Consider the following 20,232-nt stretch of genomic DNA (forward strand, 5'->3'; position numbering starts at 1 on the left):
GACCTTGTAAACAGCCTTAACAAATTTCTGTTTAAGCTTAGGCACAAATGTCTCCTTTCTAGCCTTAGAAGGACTAGCAGTCTTAGACCTATCATGCTTCTTGTTATTCACATGCTGACGAGGAGTAGTCTTATCATTAGACACATGCTTACCATTAAAATAAGCATACATCATATTAAAAGCACAAGACATACAATTAGCAATACCACATGCTTTATGAGAGTGATTAACAGCAGGCAATTTATGCATGGTAGACATGGCATTATTGTTATCCAACTCATGTGTGTCTGAGTTAGTCTCAGTTGCTTTCACAACTTTGACTGGAACTTTCGACTCACTTGACTTGGAAACAATCTTCTCATAAGCATGATCCTCAGCACGTATTTCTTCTTGAATAACAGAAGAGGTCGCATCAAATGGTTCAGCAATTGATGCTTTATAGAGGGGTTCATCAACACCCTTAAGCACATGTGGTACTTCCCTCCCTTTAGCACATACATGAGGAGGGGAGTTTATGCCTAATTCTCCAATAGCAACATTGTAATCATAACCTATTCCAGATGTTTGATTAACAGCTTGCTTACTGTAGAACTCTTTAGCCTTCGAACAAGAATTGAAGTAGGCTCTAACCTTAGTCTCAAGACCGGTGATCTTGTCTTTGAGAATAGTTTCGAGTTTTCTATAACAGTCAACTCTATTCTCTAGAAAAGATACCTGTTCTTTTAATTTGTCTTGATTAATATGCACAAGTCTTAATTCATTGACCTCTTTCTCAAGGTCTGTGATCTTTAAACTTAACAGTTCATTATCACGACGTGCACAATCTAAGTTACCTCTTAGATGATAAACCATTTCAGCATCAGAAAGTTTTACCTCTATTCTTGACGATGAAGCTTTTCCATCAATAGCCATAAGAGCAAGATTTCCTTCATCTTCATCTTCACTGTCAGTATCATCCCAGCTTCTTCCCTTTGCCAGATAAGCCCTTTCAGAGTTCTTTCTTACTTGCTTTGGCTTCCTACATTCTGTGGCAAAGTGTCCCAACTCATTGCAGTTATAACATCTAATGGTGCTTCGATCAACCATCCCTGTTTTGTACCCACCACTGCTGGTGTTAGAGGATGAAGATCCACCTTTCTGGAATTTGTTGTAGTTGGACTTGTACTTAAGCTTGGGATTCCTCCTGAATCTGACATGGGAGAATCTCTTGACAATTTGGGCCATTGATTCATCTTCCAATTGCTCCAGCTCTTCCAAGGAATAAAAATCATCACTTGATTGATTTGTAGTAGGAGGATCATATTCTGCTACTAACTCATTTTCCTCACCCTTGGAAAACTGTACCATTCTTTCTAACTGTTGAGATTGTTGTTGTTGTTGACCTTCAGCTACAAGTGCAGTAGATGTGCTGACCATTCTATCCTTCCCGTAGACTTCCTTCTGTTGAATCTGCTCCAACTCATAGGTTTTTAACACTCCATAGAGCCTGTCCAAAGAAATCTCACTCAGATCTCTAGCTTCTCTAATGGCAGTGATTCTATGTTCAAGATGAGCTGGTAGTGTTAAAAGGAACTTTTTGTTGACCTCCCTGATTGAATAATACTTTCCATTGATGTTCAGGTTGTTGATCAACGCATTGTACCTCTCAAACACTTCAGTAATTCCTTCTCCTGGATTTGATTTGAAATGTTCATATTCAGAGGTTAGGATTTCCAACTTGTTCTCCCTAACTTCCTCTGTGCCTTCATTAATCACCTCAATAGTTTCCCACATGTGTTTGGAATTTTTACAGTTCATCACATGTCTGTTCATCAAGGGATCAAGGGAATCAATTAATATTAATTGAAGGCTGGCATCCAAGGAGGCTTCTTCCTTCTCAGCAGGAGTAAAATCTTCAGGCTCTTTTGGATAGGTTCTAGCTTCAGTAGTCACCACATCATCTATTATTACCTCCGGTTCAATAACCATCGGAGTTTTTATACCCTTCTTTAACAAGTTTGAATATTTGGGATTTGCAACTTGTAAAAATAATAGCATCTTCTTCTTCCACATGATATAATTCTCTTTATCAAATTGTGGAATTTTAACGGTTCCAACTTTATGTGAAGTCATTATGAATTTTTGAATAAATAAAAATTCAAGGAGTTGAAAAATCACAAAAGTCTAGGATCTTGATTTGTTCGTTAATCAGAAGGCTCTGATACCAATTGTTGGGTCCCAATGTGTTTGTAGAAGGGGGGTTGAATACAAACGTTACCAAATAATCGAATAAAATGCGGAATAAAAAAATGTGAAACAAAATTCAAGTTAAATAAAAATATTATTAAACTTGAAAGGTGTTACAACAACTGTATCGATTACAAGGTATTAATCTCAAATCAATTATCACAAATCTAGAATAAATTCGACATGAACTTTTTCTATTTTTGCAATAATTAGAATCAAATGCTAAACGCGATTTGAGATTAAGTTCTAGGGATTTTGATCCGCTAGATTGTTACACAAGAACAAGATAAAGATTTCTAGTTGATTGGATTTAACTTTACAATCTAGAAATTTAATCTTGGATTAAACAGATGAAAAATGTAATATTTCAAGGCGGCTGCTTTTCTTGTTCTTTGTTCTTCTGTTTGAATGATAGATTCTTGAAAGAAGGTCTTCTGCTTCTTTTTAATCAACAACCAATAGAATTGAATTGGCATGACAATCCTATAGCTGGCAAGACTTTCGGTAGGACAATTGAATGAACTAGCAAGACAATCTGAATGAACTAGCATGACAATCAGAATGAACTAGCAAGACAATTATCCTCCTAGAGTAACTTTCGGTATGACAATGGAAATGACTTGGCATGACAATCGGTATGACAATCCAGATTGTCATGCTAGTTCATTTCCATTTGTCTTGCTGATTTAAGACTTGAATTTAATCCAATTAAACTTCTGAAAATTCCTAAAATTAATTCAGAATTAATTAATCAATTAATTCAATTAATAAATAAATTATTCTTTGCAGATATAATTTATTTTCTTAATTAAATTAGATGAATTAATTAATTAATAGAGAATTAATTCTAGTCTTGAGCAGCAACCATTCTTCTGCAAATCTTCTGAAAATCACTGAAAATTATGAATCAATTCCACCACTTCAACGTTGACACTCGATGTACTGTCTGGTTCATGAGTGACTAACTTCCGTGACGTTTCTTCATGTCTTGACTCTGACACTTTGATTTTCTTCAGATTAAATCCTTGTAATTAATTGATACTCTGACGAGATCTCTGTCACTTGATTAAATCCACGATCTTGACTTATATCACTGAGGCATGATCAATTTCTTGAACTTCTTCCAGTGAATTAATTCCTCAAGTCTGTAGATGAACCTTGTCTCTGAATCCTTTGACAGATATTACTTTGCGAGATCTCTCTGATGGTAGTTCCACTATTTACTTATTACATTCTTATTTGAGTTGAGTTGAATCCTCGAATATACAAATAGGCTATGACATATGACTTACATAATCTAAAGGAGAAATTGATTTTATTTCTCAACGATGGACTAACTTACAGACTAGCTGATACTGATGTGCTAAAGAAGTCTGTCAAAGAGCTTCAACATATTCACTATCTTCTGGAAGTAAAATCTGATGTTACAAGAAGATGGTCAGAATACATTTTGAAGGCTATAAGAGATCTACTTAGAATCTCTGGTAAAAAGACTTCTCAGTATATACCAATGATTACTGAAGGTGATGGAAGAGAAATTCCTATGCTGAAGAACTCTGCTAAGGTGGAAGTTATTCTGAAAGGAAGATACTTCTGTTATAATGAAAACTCTTCACATCCTAGAGTTATCATACTTGGTGATGGACTTGAAAGAACATCAATTCAAGCTCTCAGAACAGCCATTTATCAAAGTGGTGACAGTAAAGATGAAGAACTGATGCAGGTCAAAGCACAGTTAGTTGAAGTTCTGAGAAAAGCAGAAGATAAGCTGGTAAAAGATTTTGTTAAGAATCATTATGGATTCAGATTGATCCAGTGATGTTGGTAAATCTACAAGGACTGTAAGTTGTAGTTAATAGTCTTATTAAACTCTCATTGCATTTGAACTTAAATGTTTTTGACATCATCAAATCTATTAACTTGTATATTTTTGCATAATTTACAAGTTGGGGGAGATTGTTAGATATATTTGAGATGTCATGTCTAATATGTTTCATGTTTAGTTTTCAGATCTTAATAAATAGGAAATATCAGTACTTACTGGAATCAATACTTACTGGAAGTCAGAACTTAAGAATATCAGAACTTAGGTTATCAGAAGATAAATATCAGAAGATAGATATCAGAACTTAAGTACGGGAGGACTTATAGTTAAGGAATTAAACTGATTTACAGGAAAGAAGATCAAGACTAATACAAAAGAAGATATGCATGGAAAGAGTTAGAAGATAAGAAGACTTGTATAAGATATCTGATTGATATATTTTAGATTGATATATTTTAGGAGATATAATTATATTCCATATCAATTAGAAGTTATCTTGTAACTGTGTACTATATAAACACAGACATAGGTTTACACTATATGTGTTATCATTATCGAGAAGATCATACATTGTAACCTAGCAGCTCTCGTGATATTTGTTCATCACTGAGAGAGAACAGTTCCATTGTAACAGAGTTTATTATATTGAATATATTTGTTTACTTTTACTTGTGTTCGAAATCGATTTGATTGTATTAAACACTGTATTCAACCCCCTTTTATAGTGTTGTGTGACCTGATACATACATATATGCATACATACATACATACATATATATACATATAAATATACATGTATATATATATATACATGCATATATACATACATACATACATACACACATACTTATATACATACATACATACATACTTACATCCATACATACATACATGCATACATACATACATACAAACATACATGCATGCATACATACAAGATATAAGAAATTAAGGTAACTAACACAAATGAACTCAATTTTTCTGTAATCGATTAACATGATCTTGTCAAATAATAAATTTTCGTGTTATATGGTAACAATTATGAAATTTAAAAATTTTAAACACTTTCGAGTACATTTCTTATAAAAATATAAAATTGAAAAGAAGTGTATCTCACATCATACTACGGGTGATCATGGTTCGATTTAAACCGCATAAATCGAACCAAAATTAAACCGACCCAAACCAAAACCGAAATGTGGTTTGCGGTTACGGTTCAACTACTTTAAAAATTCGCGGGTTATGGGTTGGTTATACACACTGACATAGTTTAATATTTATGCTTATCTAACATAAAACAATTATATCCTATAACCAATAACTAAATTCGTGTTAAATCTCATCAAATAATCACGAATTTATCATACATTTCAATAGATCGTGTATTGCTTTCCTTTAAAACTTATGTTCAAGACGTTTTTATTTCTTTTACATTGAACATTCGTTATCGCAACTATTTAATCAATATATTATTAATGTTAGTCATTTGCAATTAATACGAGTGATATACTTTAATACGAAAGAATACCTAATTACATTATTAGTTATGTAAATTGTAAGAAGGAAAGTTTAAATAGAAGAAAAAGATGCGTGACAAAAAATAGAAAGAAGAAATGTTACTTTATTTCGCGAGTTCACTAATAAGAAATTTTATAAATTGCCAAAATTCGTTAAACCGAACGAATAAACCCAAATCGAGTGGTTTGGTTTTATTAGGTTATGAGGTTCGGTTTGATTTGAATTTTTTTTGTTCCGGTTTTTAATATATAAACTGAACCAAACCGGACCGCGATCACCCCTACATCATACCATATGTTTCAGTTCTATAACATGTATACATTTCATTAACATAAGAGTTTTGAAAATGGATGTATCTGATATCTTCTATAAAATACAAAGGCCGAAAAAAATACATCTTTACAGCAAAGGCTGTACACAAATAAAAATAATTTCTCTTATTAGGAAATATATTTTATTCCATTAGCACATATACAGATTTTATAATAGTTGATGTTAAATCATGTAGGCACGGGCTATCGAGCTAGTTATGTGTAATGTTACAATAATTTGAAAGAAATTATTCATGATTTTATGAGACTTTACTTTATAATTAAAATTATTTATGTTTAGTATTATATCAGCTAAACCTAAGTAACTTATAAATTAGATATATTCCTTTGTCCCAATTTATTTGTCTGATTTAATTTTTTTTACGTATTTTAAGATGCGTAGAATACATAGCTTCGTTGATTTATTTTTAAAATTTTGTTGTTTGCATATAAAATTAAGATTTAAATTTTTGTTTATAATATATATATATATATATATATATATATATATCTTTAAAATAGTTAACGGCTGTACGACCTTAAAATGTCAGAACGGGGGAGGGGACAATTAACACCAGAGGGAGACTATTTTAATAAGGTGAAATGAAAGATAATTTATATTCCCTCCGTCTCACTGGTTGTTTACGTTAATTTTTGACATATTTTTCAATACTCGTTTAAATTATAGTTTCATAATATATTTTTAATTTTTTTTTTTGAATACAAGTTTAATGTTAAAATTTTTATTAAAAAAAAATTAAAAAAATATTATAAAACTATAATTTATAAAAATTTTGAAATACGTGTAAACAGGGAATGTCACCATCCCCGGTGCACGACGGAAGGGGTAGTACTTTATAGTCGTAGAATCCGGTTTATATTTCATAGAGCTGTTTCAGAGACTAATCTGGTTTTCTGATCTTTGTTTATTTATTGGTCAGTTACTAATTTGTGATTTTCAGATTCTTGTGACTGCTGTAGTTAAGTTTTAGCACTCAAGTTACAGTTACAAGTAGTATCGTAAGCACCTTAATTTGTCCGCTTCAAATAATACCTGCAAGATCAAATTTGTTTAGTATTGGTGGATAGATTATGGCTTTGAGTAACATTTCTAACCTCGACACCCACCCCCAGTTGCAATTACAATTAAAATATTCTAAACTCTTATTTTAAATCTTGTTATTTTAATCGGTTTGAAGTATGTGTTAAATGCAACTTACATAAATTAAATAATTTAATAGCGATTAAAATATTAATATAAGATCTCGAAAAACACTTTGCTCTAATATTTTATATTTTAAAATGAACTAGGAAATATAGCCGCGCTTCGCGGCGGTGTTATGAATTTTTTATAAATTCTGATATGAACTAATAATATAATTTAGATAAAAATTAATTTGGGTCTCTCTCCTGTCAAACACGATACGAATAAAAATTATAAATTAGATAAAAATTAGTTTAAGCCGCCTTCCCATCACACATAATATTATTAAAAATTTATTATAATTTAGAGAAAGTTAGTTTGAGCTGCTCTGGCATAAATACAATACTAATAATAAAATTATATAATTTAAATAATAATTAGTTAGAGTCGTTCTCTCGTCAAACACAATACTAATAAAGAGTTATTATAGTTTAAATAAGAATTTACTTGTATGACAAATATAAAACAAAAGTAATGAATTTTTAAAGTTATGATGAAGTGAAGGTTGGTAATAATTAACTTCTCATGAATTGGTCTTTATTTATTTACATAGTATTAAATAGTTATCACCTTCTTCAGAATTCTTATTCTTTATAAACTTGATTGTCTTCTCTAGTTTGAATTATAATTCTACTTTTAATATGCTAAATTTATAAAATTATAAGTATATTCACTATAAATTCTAACTATTCTCTAAAAACTCGAACTTTTTTTTACAATAATTATTCTATACAAATTCAAACTAATATCTTCTCTTTAAATTCGAACTATTCTTCTTTATAAACTCAAACTCTTCTCTATTAATTTGTATGTTTATTTTATATCAGATATGTTAAAAGATATTATAATTATTATTTTTAAAATGGTAAAACACTAAGAAAATTAGAAAAACAGAGTGAGACGATTTTACCGCCACCTAATCTCCCGTGTATCCTTATTAATATAAAACTAATTTAAGCCACCCTCCTGCCAAATATAATATTAACAAAAAATTGTGTACTTCGATATATATAACCTTATCTATTTTGAATATCATTGTCTAAAATAAAATTAAAAACCTATTTCCATGTATATAACCTATTTTGTATAGCTAACAATAATGTCCTATTATTTGAATGATCCCTATAATTATTCTTATGGTATGCTACGTAAATTTTTAGCTAAAATTTTTATCTCATTAGAGGTGCGCAGTGCACTCAATATACTATAAAATAATTAAATTATGCCCTTATATTTTGATATACTATAAATATAAAATAATAAAATAAAGTTAAATTAAAATCAAACTTCACTTTCTCCTGTGCCCATGAAATTTCCCTAAAAAATCTAACAAATTACTCATATCAATATTTAATAAATCAAGAATTAAATATTTCAAATATTAAACAGCATATGTCACCTAATCACCCTGCTTGCAACTTTGGCATGTACCCAGAGTATTCATGATTACATGACAATATCGACAACATGAAGTAGTGGCATGGGTTTGAAGTCTGCCATCAAGTAAACAAAACAAAATTTAGGATTAATCTTTCCGAGAATAATATATGTATAAAAAGTCTACTTTATTTAAGTTCAACTTTTTTTTTAATTTGAATTAATTTTTTTATTTCGATACATTAAATAAAATTATAAGAATATATCTTCCAGGTAGAATTGAACTCTCATGCTCTTAATCTAATTCTCAAAAATTTTAAAGATGGACAATTTAATTTGATACCTTACATACATCAAGCTCGGAGTGGCGATGGTCCATTACACCAGTACTCGAAATCATTTATTTGTCCGAGAATAATTTATGTCACCTAATCACCCTGCTTGCAACTTTGGCATGTACCCAGAGTATTCATGATTACATGACAATATCGACAACATGAAGTAGTGGCATGGGTTTGAAGTCTGCCATCAAGTAAACAAAACAAAATTTAGGATTAATCTTTCCGAGAATAATATATGTATAAAAAGTCTACTTTATTTAAGTTCAACTTTTTTTTTAATTTGAATTAATTTTTTTATTTCGATACATTAAATAAAATTATAAGAATATATCTTCCAGGTAGAATTGAACTCTCATGCTCTTAATCTAATTCTCAAAAATTTTAAAGATGGACAATTTAATTTGATACCTTACATACATCAAGCTCGGAGTGGCGATGGTCCATTACACCAGTACTCGAAATCATTTATTTGACTAATAAATGTACCGTAGTTCTGGCTTAGCGTCATTTGCAGGATATTAGAATTTTGTGGAGTTTATTATATGCGCATCCTAAAAATAGCGGCCGAGAGTTCTCTCCAATAAAAAAAATGTACCGTAATTGACATTGTCATCCTGTAACAATTTTATAATTTTGCCAAGAAGGTTAGAGATGGTGATACAAATAAGTAATACAAAAATGTATAAACTAAGCCTTAATGTCCTGAACTAATTCTGTAGGCAGATTAAACAAGCTTGAATGTACGAACTCTTCGTCTAATTTATTTAAATACTTAAGTTTTAATTATACGTATTCTTTACAATTTTAAAGTCCTCTTATCAATGAACTCGATTACTTTTCTAATTCTAATAGACTAAGAGATATTAATTATAGGTCTTCTTTATAAATTCAAACTCATCTCCTCTATAAATTTGAAAGCATATTCTACTTCAAATATGTTGAATGATATTTTTTTAGTATTTAAAAATCTAAAACTCTAAGAAAATTATAAAAATAGAATGAAACGATATTAGAGCGCCACCTAACCTCCCGCGTATCCTCCTTTATATATATATATTGATGATTTCAATCGGTCAACTTGGTACCAGAGCCCAAATTTGTGGGAGTATCGAGTTTCGACTCCCGCTACCCCCAATAAAATATGAATACTCGTGATTCATTATTCATAAATGAGCTCTTGCTCTTGAATGAGAGGAAATATTAATGAAATATCCTCAAAAGGGCTAGAGCTAGAGCGCCCGATTTCTTAACAATGGCATGTTTGTTAACCTTATTTCATATAATCGATCAAATAATTTATTTCAAAATTTGAATTTGCATTTCAAACAAAATACAAGATACTCAATCTTAATATAATTATGAGAATTTGAATTTTAAAATGACAATTCAAATTTTATTATTTAAAATTTATTATGTAAAATGAAATGTACGTTTTCAAATACGAATTGTACATAAAAATAAGATTATTTAGATGAATATACGAGTATCTAAGTTAACATATCATACTGTTATAATATTGTTAATTCAAATTATGTTTATAAAATAAAAAGAAATTGTCTCGACCCTTTTAACTATTTAATTTCATCTGTAGTACCAAAGAATTTTTTACATTTTTCTATTTCCCATTATTTTAAAATTTTATCCTTGGAATTTATTCATAATCCCTGTTTAAAAACAAATGTGGTGAATAAATAGTTAATTAAAAAGAAAGCACTCCTACTAACAAACAACATCTTAGTAAGTACTAGCATAAATTCCGTGCGATACACGGGTTTCCATTAATATTTTAAATTTTTATTTATCAAGTTATATTATATTTTTAAAATATTTATATAAATATATAATGATTATAAATTTATAATAAAAATAATAGAATAACATGTGGTCGTAATTTAGTAAAATAAATAGACTATTTCTAGTAATTTAGCAAATATGTAACACTATTATTTACATCTTTTAATAATATGATAAGTTGTATTCGTAGTTTAGTAGAATAAGTATACTATATTTAGTAGTAGGTTAATAATTTAGTAGTTTATTAGATATATAACACTATTTATCTATTTTTGTAATAATCAAAATTAGGAAATTTTCGTTGAACCAAATTATCTCTATTGCGGTTATTATAATATAGTATAGATATAGATACAGATTATAGAAAATATTTCTTATCATTAGATTTTTTTTTTATTATTATTTTGTGTGTTTTTTCTTTAAATGGATAGAGGACAAACAAACAAGAGGCACTAGAGAAAAAAGATCACACCTTTTCACGCAAAAACAAAACCTTCCATTTCTCTCTCCCAAAAAAAAAGAAAAAGAAAGAGAGAGAAGGAGAGAGAGAGAAAGCACACACATTCTCTCACTCTCTAGCTTGCTATTTGTTTTATGCTACTTCTTGGTTGGCCTCGAAAACTACTCTTGTCGTGGTCTTTTTTTTCCTTGAAAACCCCTTTTGTTTAGGATCACTTTTCTTCATATGTTTTGTGTTTGGTCCTACACTTCATAGCTCTGGTGAGTTTTGCCCACATTATCTTTTATCTTTCTCGATTGGTTTCTAGGGTTCCTGAATTTTACTTCATTTGATGCATATATGTATGTTAATTTTGTACATGGGTTTGTTCTTTTCTTGATTTTAATGATGCCCATTTGATTAATTTGCCATATCAAGACTCAATTTTTAGTTTTTGGATTTTGTTCCTTTTTGGGGTTTGTTTTAAAATGGTAACTTTGCAATGGTTTATGAGTAATTTTGCATGAATGATGTTTGTTTAATGGTTTTTTTATTAATGTGGGGTTTGAGTTTTTTCTTGTTTGAGAAGTTTGGGATAAGTTGTGATTAGCACTTTGTTTGATTGAACAGGTATCTGAATTAGGCATTTGGGGAAAATGGGGTTAAGTCATGATGCTACTAAAATGGGAAATGTGGTTGTGAAAGAATCGAAAGAAAGGAAGGTAGAAATAGAAGGAAAAGATGATGATGATGCGGTGAATGCTCGTTGCTGGTTTAAATTTAGGCTATTGGGGAGGTGCTTGGCTTCCAGGTCTAAAATAGACAGCTCAATAAACGGTGGAAGCACCATCAAGTCTGGTAATTTTCTATAGAACTGATAAATTTTACGTATTTGCTAAAAATTGTTATATAACTGTGATTTTGTAGGACTGATTTTTCATAGATATTTGTTTCCTGATTTGCTGTTGATATATCTATAGCAATGTGGTCCTGTGTCTTTAATTATGAATGTCTTAGATATCATGGGGTTGGTGTGGAATCCTTTTCATGTTAGAATTTTTTTAAGCAAGTCACAGTCTCGTGGAACCATTATGATGTTATAATCCTGTTTTCTCTTAGTTTCAGTGGTCATATCTTTCATCTGATAAAAATTGAATTGTATTAAGTGTATATCTTAAGATTAGTATGTGTTTAACTCTGATATCTGCATTCTTCATTAAATGGAGATTTAACAAGTATTAATTTTGGAAAGCAAAGTGTGACAGTTACTTTTTTTTCCCCTTTTCTTGAGGTAATTACTCGCACACACCATATCTCTTATGAGCAACAAATCTTCACCCTCTTGGCATCGGCTGTCTTACCCTCACGACCCTATTAGAAATTTCATGTTCCAATATAATTGAAGTAATTACTGTCTTTCATGGTCTTGGCATCTTTTTTCCTTTCAGAAAAAAAAATTGGGTGACTAGTGACAGTTTTCCCAACTTATAATTCTGGTATATGTAGGTTACCATTATCAGGAGCAGGGATATAAAGGAGAAACTCTACAACAAGAGTATACAAGTGTCAAAATGGTCATGATAGTGTTTTAAGATGTAACAATTATATGCCGTTGATGTTCTTTTTCTGACAACAAAACACAGATAGTTCTTGAAGTGAAACATCTCTAGTAAGTTGTGGTTTTATAGTAAAAGAAATTCCAGAATAAACTAATAAGTAGAATCTAGCAGTTATTTTTCAGGAGTAGGTCAATGAATAAACGTGCATAATAGCAATATCGAACTTAATAGAGTATTTACTGATTGTAGAGGATCTCGAAGCCGTTGATTATCAGAATTCCTAAAGGCTAGTATTAACCCTCTTTTTATTGGGGGAGGGGGGGAATTATTGGCCTGTTTGCTCTAAATGACAATATTTATACTACATATTGTTCTAAAGTTATCCCATGGACAAATGTTTTATGTACAAGCTTTTGATCCACCTATCTATTCAAACACTGACACACGCACACACACACACACACGTACTTGTGTATTATATTACATTGAGAATGCTGTTGCTTAAAGTTGATCCTATAATCAGTAATCACAATGCTCATGCTAAAAAGAATGTTTAGATGTTTGGACATGCTATCTGTTCTACTCTGGAACTTGCAAGCCTGAGATTACCAATTCTGTTATTAGTGTTTTTTTGTTTCAGTCAAATTATATATTGTAATGACCTACACAGTAAACACCGAGCTGATGAAGTTAATAAATATCTATATTTGTGATAGTAAGTAGTGTGAAGAATACTGCCATATGTAGCATATCTGCGACTTTTGATACTAGGAATCTGTCAATAAATTGATTCCAAATTGACAAAATAGATGCATGATCCAATTCTTATCCCTGTTATATGTTTGGTCCTTTATTGCAGAAGAAAACAAAGCTACGAATGATACATGTAAAGACCAACCAGTTGTTCCTGTCGTGTCATCGTCCACAACTAGCAATGCTGGAAGTACTCCATCCACTCCTAACCTAAGTGAGGAATTGAAGATTTCTTCTCAACTTCGAAAATTTACTTTCAATGAACTCAAGTCAGCTACAAGGAATTTCAGACCTGAGAGTCTACTTGGTGAAGGTGGTTTCGGCTGTGTTTTTAAAGGTTGGATTAATGAACATGGAAGTACTCCTGTAAAAGCAGGCACGGGGCTTACTGTTGCTGTAAAAACCCTAAATAATGATGGATTGCAGGGTCACAAGGAGTGGCTGGTACAAATCCCCCTAGTTTAATCTTCTGGATTTGACCAGATATATTTTGGTTTTTCCTTTTGGTTTAAAATTTTTATTGATACGTTTGGCAGGCTGAGGTGAACTTTCTTGGTGACCTTCTTCATCCTAATTTGGTTAAGTTGAATGGCTATTGCATTGAGGATGATAAAAGGCTACTTGTGTATGAGTTTATGCCACGAGGAAGCTTGGAGAATCACCTGTTTAGAAGTATGTATTTCTGATTTGTCACAAAGATTGTCAAGTTAATCTAAATTTTCACCCAGAAAATGTGAAGCTGAACCAAGACCTTTATGTGACTCTTTACTAATTTCTCCTGGTCCTTTGTTATAATATGTTAAAGTATGAATTCTTATAAAAGAAAATTTGGTTTAATGTGAAGTACAAGGATAAAGTGAAGCTTTTGTTGTCTTTTACTGCAATTGACCAGGATTTATGCTGGTTATTGATGAAAAAATTGTTCTTCCACTAGTTGTTTGTGAAGAGGTGTTTGTTCTTTATTGATCCGTGTCTATAAATATATCGTGATGTTTGTGTTGAAATACATGGTTATAGAGGAGACATGTTACATTTTTTTTGTTTCTACATCGTTACATTTAGTTGGCTCAGTTCTCATTTTCGTAAATTATATGCACAATTCACCAAATCACGTGATACTCCAAGTGGTCTCATGCTCTCGTGATCTTTACTTCTATTACCATATATGACCAGAGCTTCATATATAAGGAATATCGATTCATTCTTGAAGAGTTAATAACTCGTGCTTGTTAAGAAAAAACAGCATTTTCTCCTTTCCCGCTCTAATTTAATGTGCATTCACCTTTGATGTCTTGGCTCTTTAAACTTTCGTTTTTCTTTTGTTTCTCTTTCAAATGTTTCGTTATATAAACATATTAATTTCTTACTGTTATTGGTAACTAATGGATTCTCTGCCACTGATAACTTTTTCTTACCTGAATTGTTACTATTTTGTTAATTAAAAAAAGCTTGCTACGTGGCAGGATCCTTGCCTCTTCCTTGGCCTATGAGGATGAAGATTGCTCTTGGTGCAGCGACCGGCCTTGCTTTTCTTCACGAGGAGGCTGAGAGGCCAGTTATATATCGAGACTTTAAAACATCAAACATCCTATTGGATGCAGTATGTCGCTCGAATTCCCTGATCTTAAATTGCACCCTTTTTTACTAAAAATAACTATGGTGTCTAAACCATTATTACAGGAGTACAATGCCAAACTTTCTGATTTTGGACTAGCCAAAGATGGTCCAGATGGTGATAACACCCATGTCTCTACTCGGGTGATGGGAACTTATGGCTATGCAGCTCCGGAATATGTCATGACAGGTAACTTCATTTGTTTATTACCTACCCCATGCTCCAAAGGATGACATAAGAGCTAAATGTGTTTCTGAAATATAAGTATATTATATGCTTACTTGATTTTTCCAGATTGTTCAAGTGAATCTCTTATATAAGGATGTGTGCGTATTTGGACTGTTTTTTACTTCTAATCTAAGACCAGTGTTTCAAATGTAATTAGGATTGAGATGGAAAAAAATCGTTTTCTATTCAAATGTTCAGAATTAGGAACTACTGAATTACTTGAAGAAACATACATATCTTTGATTAACATGCATGTGCTGCTACAATTGATTGATCAGCCTTTTGGTAGATGTGTTTGGGTTAAGTCACTAGAATAATTATTGTTTAAAGCGTTGATTTATTAATCATTATGTATATAAACTTGCCTCAAAACATGGGTTTTAGATCAGAATGAATGCTTCTTTTTAGATACTCCGTTGTGTTTTAGTGGGGGGTAGGGTTGACTTGTATAACTCTATTAAAGGTGTTCATAGCATACATGATTGTTGAATGTTCTAAATACTTGAATTGATACTTTTTTGGTGGTTCATAAATTGATAGAGATCAAATCTACTCTTTATTCTGAACTTGAATGCGACGTGGAGCATATGCCTATGAACCATTCATCACTAATATGATCCATTTTTTTGTCAGGACATCTGACTTTAAAGAGTGATGTCTACAGCTTTGGTGTTGTTTTGCTTGAAATGTTAACTGGCCGAAGATCCATGGACAAACACCGACCAAATGGGGAACATAATTTGGTAGAGTGGGCGAGACCCTGCCTAATAGACAGGCGAAAGTTCTACAAACTTGTAGATCCTCGCCTTGAAGGTCGCTTTTCAATGAAAGGTGCCCAGAAGACTGTTCAATTGGCTGCCCATTGCCTCAACCGTGACCCTAAAGCAAGGCCTTTGATGAGTGAAGTTGTTGAGATCCTAAAGCCTCTACCCAAGCTCAAGGACATGGCATGTTCATCCTCCTATTTTCAGGTCATGCAGGCTGAACGAGGAAGCATCAATACAAATTCCAGAAATGGCAGTAGGTCGCAGGCAGGATTGGCGCCCAGGAATAAGCAAACTGCGAGGAGCCTCACTATTCCAGGTGGACAGAATGTTTCTCCATATCACCAGAATTATTCTCATCGGTCACCAAAACCTCTTAGGCTACCAGACCAATAATGTTAGTATATGCTCACCATTATTGTAAGTTCTGTTATTCAGTCATCCCCGAGAAAATGGAAATGTTTCCTGGAAGCTTTAACCTTCAATGGTAGGTAGCTTTTAGGAATCAATATCTGCTTCTTTTGGGTGATGGAAGGGTGTTTTTTGTTGGGGAAAAAAGAGCCTTCGTTGGGATTTTTAAGCAGTATACATTGTGGTTAGCGCCTTTGAACATAAAGTTTTGGTTAAAGATTTTGGATCATTACAGTTCTCACTTTGCATGCAAGTATGATAGTTTAGTGCTAAATCCATATGAATGCAAATTAATATGTTTGATTATATGACTAAAAAGGAATGAAAACAGCCAATGCAAAATGCCGTTGTGAAGGTATTTGGATCGCATACATCAATATGTTAATTGTAGCCTCCTTGGGAGAGAATTCACTTCATATGTTTTGATGTTAATTGCAACCAAGGTGCAGTGGATAAAGGTTATTCTTTTTAGTATCATAGTGGATTTCTTTTTGAAGGTTCCAAAGTGGAGACATTATAGTTATGAAGCTAAGTGATGTATCAGGCTACAGTCATATACTAAAGCCATCATGAAATTGCATGGCATGAATAAGGACACTTCTGTGCAAATATAAATATAAACCTTGGATATTATTTGATTAATTGGTTGAAATGCCGCTTCCAGCTAAGTACATGTGAAAGAACTTTTGCCAAATATATGGTGGGCTTATGCTTGAGCTAAAAAACACATCTTAATGATGTGATGATCAGCATCCCAAACCAGCCTATGTATTACAATCTCCAGGTTAAGAAGAAATTTAAGAAAGGAGTAGAACTCTGAAAAAAACAGTGCCAGTACAGGAACAAGAAACATACTAAAAACAAATATGACACTGGTTTCACACCAGCATTCACCTTGTTGAAAATGTGAATACCATGTTATGCTTGTAAGTCTTTCCGGGCCTGATGATCTGTGAAGGGAAGTTGGGATGATTCACTGAATCAGGGAACCCTTGACTCTCCAAACACAAAGCAGAATGGGGTTGATACACAAACCCACCTTTTCCGGTCACGTTTTGTACATAATTAGCTGTATAAAACTGCAATCCTGGCACATTTGTTGATAGCTCCATTACTCTTCCACTTTTCTTGTTATAAACTCTCGCAGCAAGCTTCATTTTTTTGCCTCCATCAAGTACATAATTCATGTCGTAGCCTCTAAGTGGAAGCAACTGGTTTATCCTGCTTCCAATGATCTGGGGTTCAAGAAAATCATATGGTGTTCCCCTAACGGTTACCAGTTTCCCCGTGGGGATGAGATTATCATCTGTTGGCGTGTATTGAGATCCAAATATCTGGATTTCATCAGATAAAACGTCGCCAGAGTTATGGCCTCCAATGTTCCAGTAAGTGTGTTGTGCTAAATTCACTGGAGTTGCCTTGTTTAGAGATGATGCTCTCATTCTAATGCTGAGTACATATGGTGCAACAATTGCATAAGAGACCGAAACTTCAAGATCTCCCGGGAATCCTGTACAATAAATATACGTAATTTTATCATCTTTTTATCCTAGATTTCTTTGATATGTCACTACAAACTTGTACTTTAACGTTCAAGAAGAACATAATCAAGACTTTAAGAAATATTGGCTATTGGTAATCACCTTCTTCACCATCCAAACTGTGATAAGAGAATGAAATTCTGTCACTCTCGTGCTTTGTTACCTTCCATAAAACATCACTGAATCCTATTACCCCACCTGGAAATTATAAAGGAACATACAGGTATCAATCGTCATTTCTTATTCTCGATCTAAAGTGGTTCTCCTCGGAAACCTTAGTCACTAGTAGCAATTAGAGTAATGTAAAGAAATTAAAGCACTAAATTACCGTGGAGCATGTTCTTGTTTTCATTAGGTATAAGCTTATAATGAATCCCATCAATGGTAAATTGAGCTCCTCCGATCCGGTTAGCTACCCGTCCGACAATTGAACCAAAGTAGGATGTATCATTCTGCAACAGATCATTAAATCCCGAACCATTAAACAACAAACAATCAGTCAAATAAATCCAAAAAGAGTATACCAACAGCTAGCTGTTGTAGTTGGTTAATAATCAAACTTTAATTAAATATAAACATATGCATATTATTTAATTGATCATGATTGTTGTTCAAGTTGGTTGTCAGCTTCGAAGTTATGAAACTTCATTTTGGTTATAACAAACTGATATAATAAAATGGTATCAACTTGCGACAATAAGCTGGCATTTAAAACACATGTGCTCCCAAAAAAACTTGTTTGGACATGTTACTCAGTAACCCTAGTTGCATATATAACTAAACTGCTGGTCTGCAGACTGCAGCATATACTCTCTCTTAATAATACTACCGGCTTAGTTGCCCAGAAGATTCGAGGAAGTAGATAATAGATAAGAATAATAAATATAAAATTTCGCATTTTCAAACAGTGAAAAGGATATATTACTAAAAGACTTAAAGACTTAAATATTATTTTTGCGTTATTATTTCATCCAGGTTCAACGGTACTACTTGTAAAAATTTAATTCAGTGTATACTTCATGCTACATATTCTGGTTTAGCCACTCATCCTATGTGTATCCCAGTGTATGGCCGGGAGGAGTGGAGGAGTCATTTATCATTATCCATTAAAAAGGGCAACGAAACAAGATCGAGATGAAGAAAAAGGAGCATGGTAGGGTAATGATTAATAAAATATGAATGTGATATGTAAGATGTACCGTATACTCGGAAACAAACTGATAACCAAGAGCAATATCTGCTAAATTTCCTGAAAAACAATAGAGAAACCACATATTTAATTACATATATAACTAGGATCATATGTACATACATGCGCCGTTTGCATAATGATATTACAACCTGGTTAATGAGAATGGAAATATAAATGAGATTTCAATACAATAATGTGTAGGAATCTTATTCACATTTCCGTTAACCATGTTGCAATCCGATGATCCAAACAGCTAGAGAGATATAATAAGGGACATATTGTTACCATGTCTGTCAGGAACAAGGAGGGAGATGAGGGTAGCACCCCAGTTGGTAAATTTAGCACAGAAGTTGCCTCTCTTGATCTCATAAACTCCCGGTGCTTCACTTGCATTACAAAGGCCTATCATCAGCATCAGCATCATCATGACTACTAAAATCCCAGCCATCTTCTTCATTTTCTGTTCTTTAGCTCTACTTGCTACTTGCTATTATATAAATATCTATGTATTTCCAGTACTATTTCAGAGTGCTGCATAATTATATGCAACTATATATAGGAGTAGAGGGAAGATGCGTGTGTGGGGAAGCTGGGACTAAGATTTTGATTAATCTCATATGCGCGCTTTCACGTGCATAAGAAAAGTCTTACGCCCTTTTTCCAATAAATGTGAATAGAATATTAACATTTTTGCCTTCAGTTGTCATACTAAATTGCCTGCAACTTGTACAAGCAAGTTACAATTGTCAATTATAATTATAAAAAATCAAATAAATCATGAATTATGAGAAGTAATGGGGAACAAAGTATTTTTAGAAGTAGATTACTTAAAGAAAAAACTGGCCTCAGATTGTTCTCGCATGTGTTACCTGAGATTATGTCTTTTTTCAATAAAAAAAAAATTAATGCCAAATCTCTAAATTTAAATTTCATCCGCTATATTCACAAATACACATATTGTATTTTTATTTTCTTTTAATCTAAGGTCAGGTCATCCTCCGCCCTAGGGCCGAGTATAAAACTGAATTAAAATCGAAATTGGAAAAAATCAGAAAAAATTGAACTGAACAAAATCGATCCGAAACCGAAATATTAAACACCGATCCGATTTAAATAACTGGGTTCCGGTTATAC

At 32.3% G+C, this 20,232-nt stretch overlaps 2 protein-coding genes across 2 annotated transcripts; one reads left to right on the forward strand and one right to left on the reverse strand.

Annotated features, from left to right (window-relative positions):
* Positions 1-11,062: 11,062 nt before the first annotated feature.
* Positions 11,063-16,594, forward strand: LOC141668626 (serine/threonine-protein kinase PBL34-like). The gene is made up of 7 exons (XM_074475582.1): positions 11,063-11,316; positions 11,666-11,893; positions 13,454-13,791; positions 13,884-14,019; positions 14,811-14,947; positions 15,028-15,151; positions 15,824-16,594. Exons 2-7 carry the CDS (start codon positions 11,692-11,694, stop codon positions 16,348-16,350), a joined length of 1,464 nt encoding a protein of 487 aa, XP_074331683.1. The 5' UTR covers positions 11,063-11,316; positions 11,666-11,691; the 3' UTR covers positions 16,351-16,594.
* Positions 16,595-16,976: 382 nt separating this feature from the next.
* Positions 16,977-19,702, reverse strand: LOC141668628 (uncharacterized). Its single transcript, XM_074475583.1, has 5 exons — positions 19,384-19,702; positions 19,106-19,155; positions 18,235-18,358; positions 18,009-18,104; positions 16,977-17,875 (listed from the first exon to the last, which is right to left on the reverse strand). Exons 1-5 carry the CDS (start codon positions 19,553-19,555, stop codon positions 17,256-17,258), a joined length of 1,062 nt encoding a protein of 353 aa, XP_074331684.1. The 5' UTR covers positions 19,556-19,702; the 3' UTR covers positions 16,977-17,255.
* Between the last annotated feature and the right edge of the window lie 530 nt (positions 19,703-20,232).

This window comes from Apium graveolens, chromosome 6 (assembly GCF_009905375.1).
Source record: "Apium graveolens cultivar Ventura chromosome 6, ASM990537v1, whole genome shotgun sequence".
Lineage (NCBI taxonomy): Eukaryota > Viridiplantae > Streptophyta > Magnoliopsida > Apiales > Apiaceae > Apium > Apium graveolens.

Bases quoted from the DNA above. Each gene is read 5' to 3' on its own strand.
- LOC141668626 (XM_074475582.1), top strand. From the start codon at position 11,692: ATGGGGTTAAGTCATGATGCTACTAAAATGGGAAATGTGGTTGTGAAA. The intron at 13,792-13,883 runs GTACAAATCCCC...TACGTTTGGCAG, and splicing joins AGGGTCACAAGGAGTGGCTG to GCTGAGGTGAACTTTCTTGG. The intron at 15,152-15,823 runs GTAACTTCATTT...TTTTTTTGTCAG, and splicing joins TCCGGAATATGTCATGACAG to GACATCTGACTTTAAAGAGT.
- LOC141668628 (XM_074475583.1), bottom strand. From the start codon at position 19,555: ATGAAGAAGATGGCTGGGATTTTAGTAGTCATGATGATGCTGATGCTG. The intron at 19,156-19,383 runs GTAACAATATGT...ATTGTTTTTCAG, and splicing joins CCTTGTTCCTGACAGACATG to GAAATTTAGCAGATATTGCT. The intron at 18,105-18,234 runs GTAATTTAGTGC...TATAATTTCCAG, and splicing joins AAACAAGAACATGCTCCACG to GTGGGGTAATAGGATTCAGT.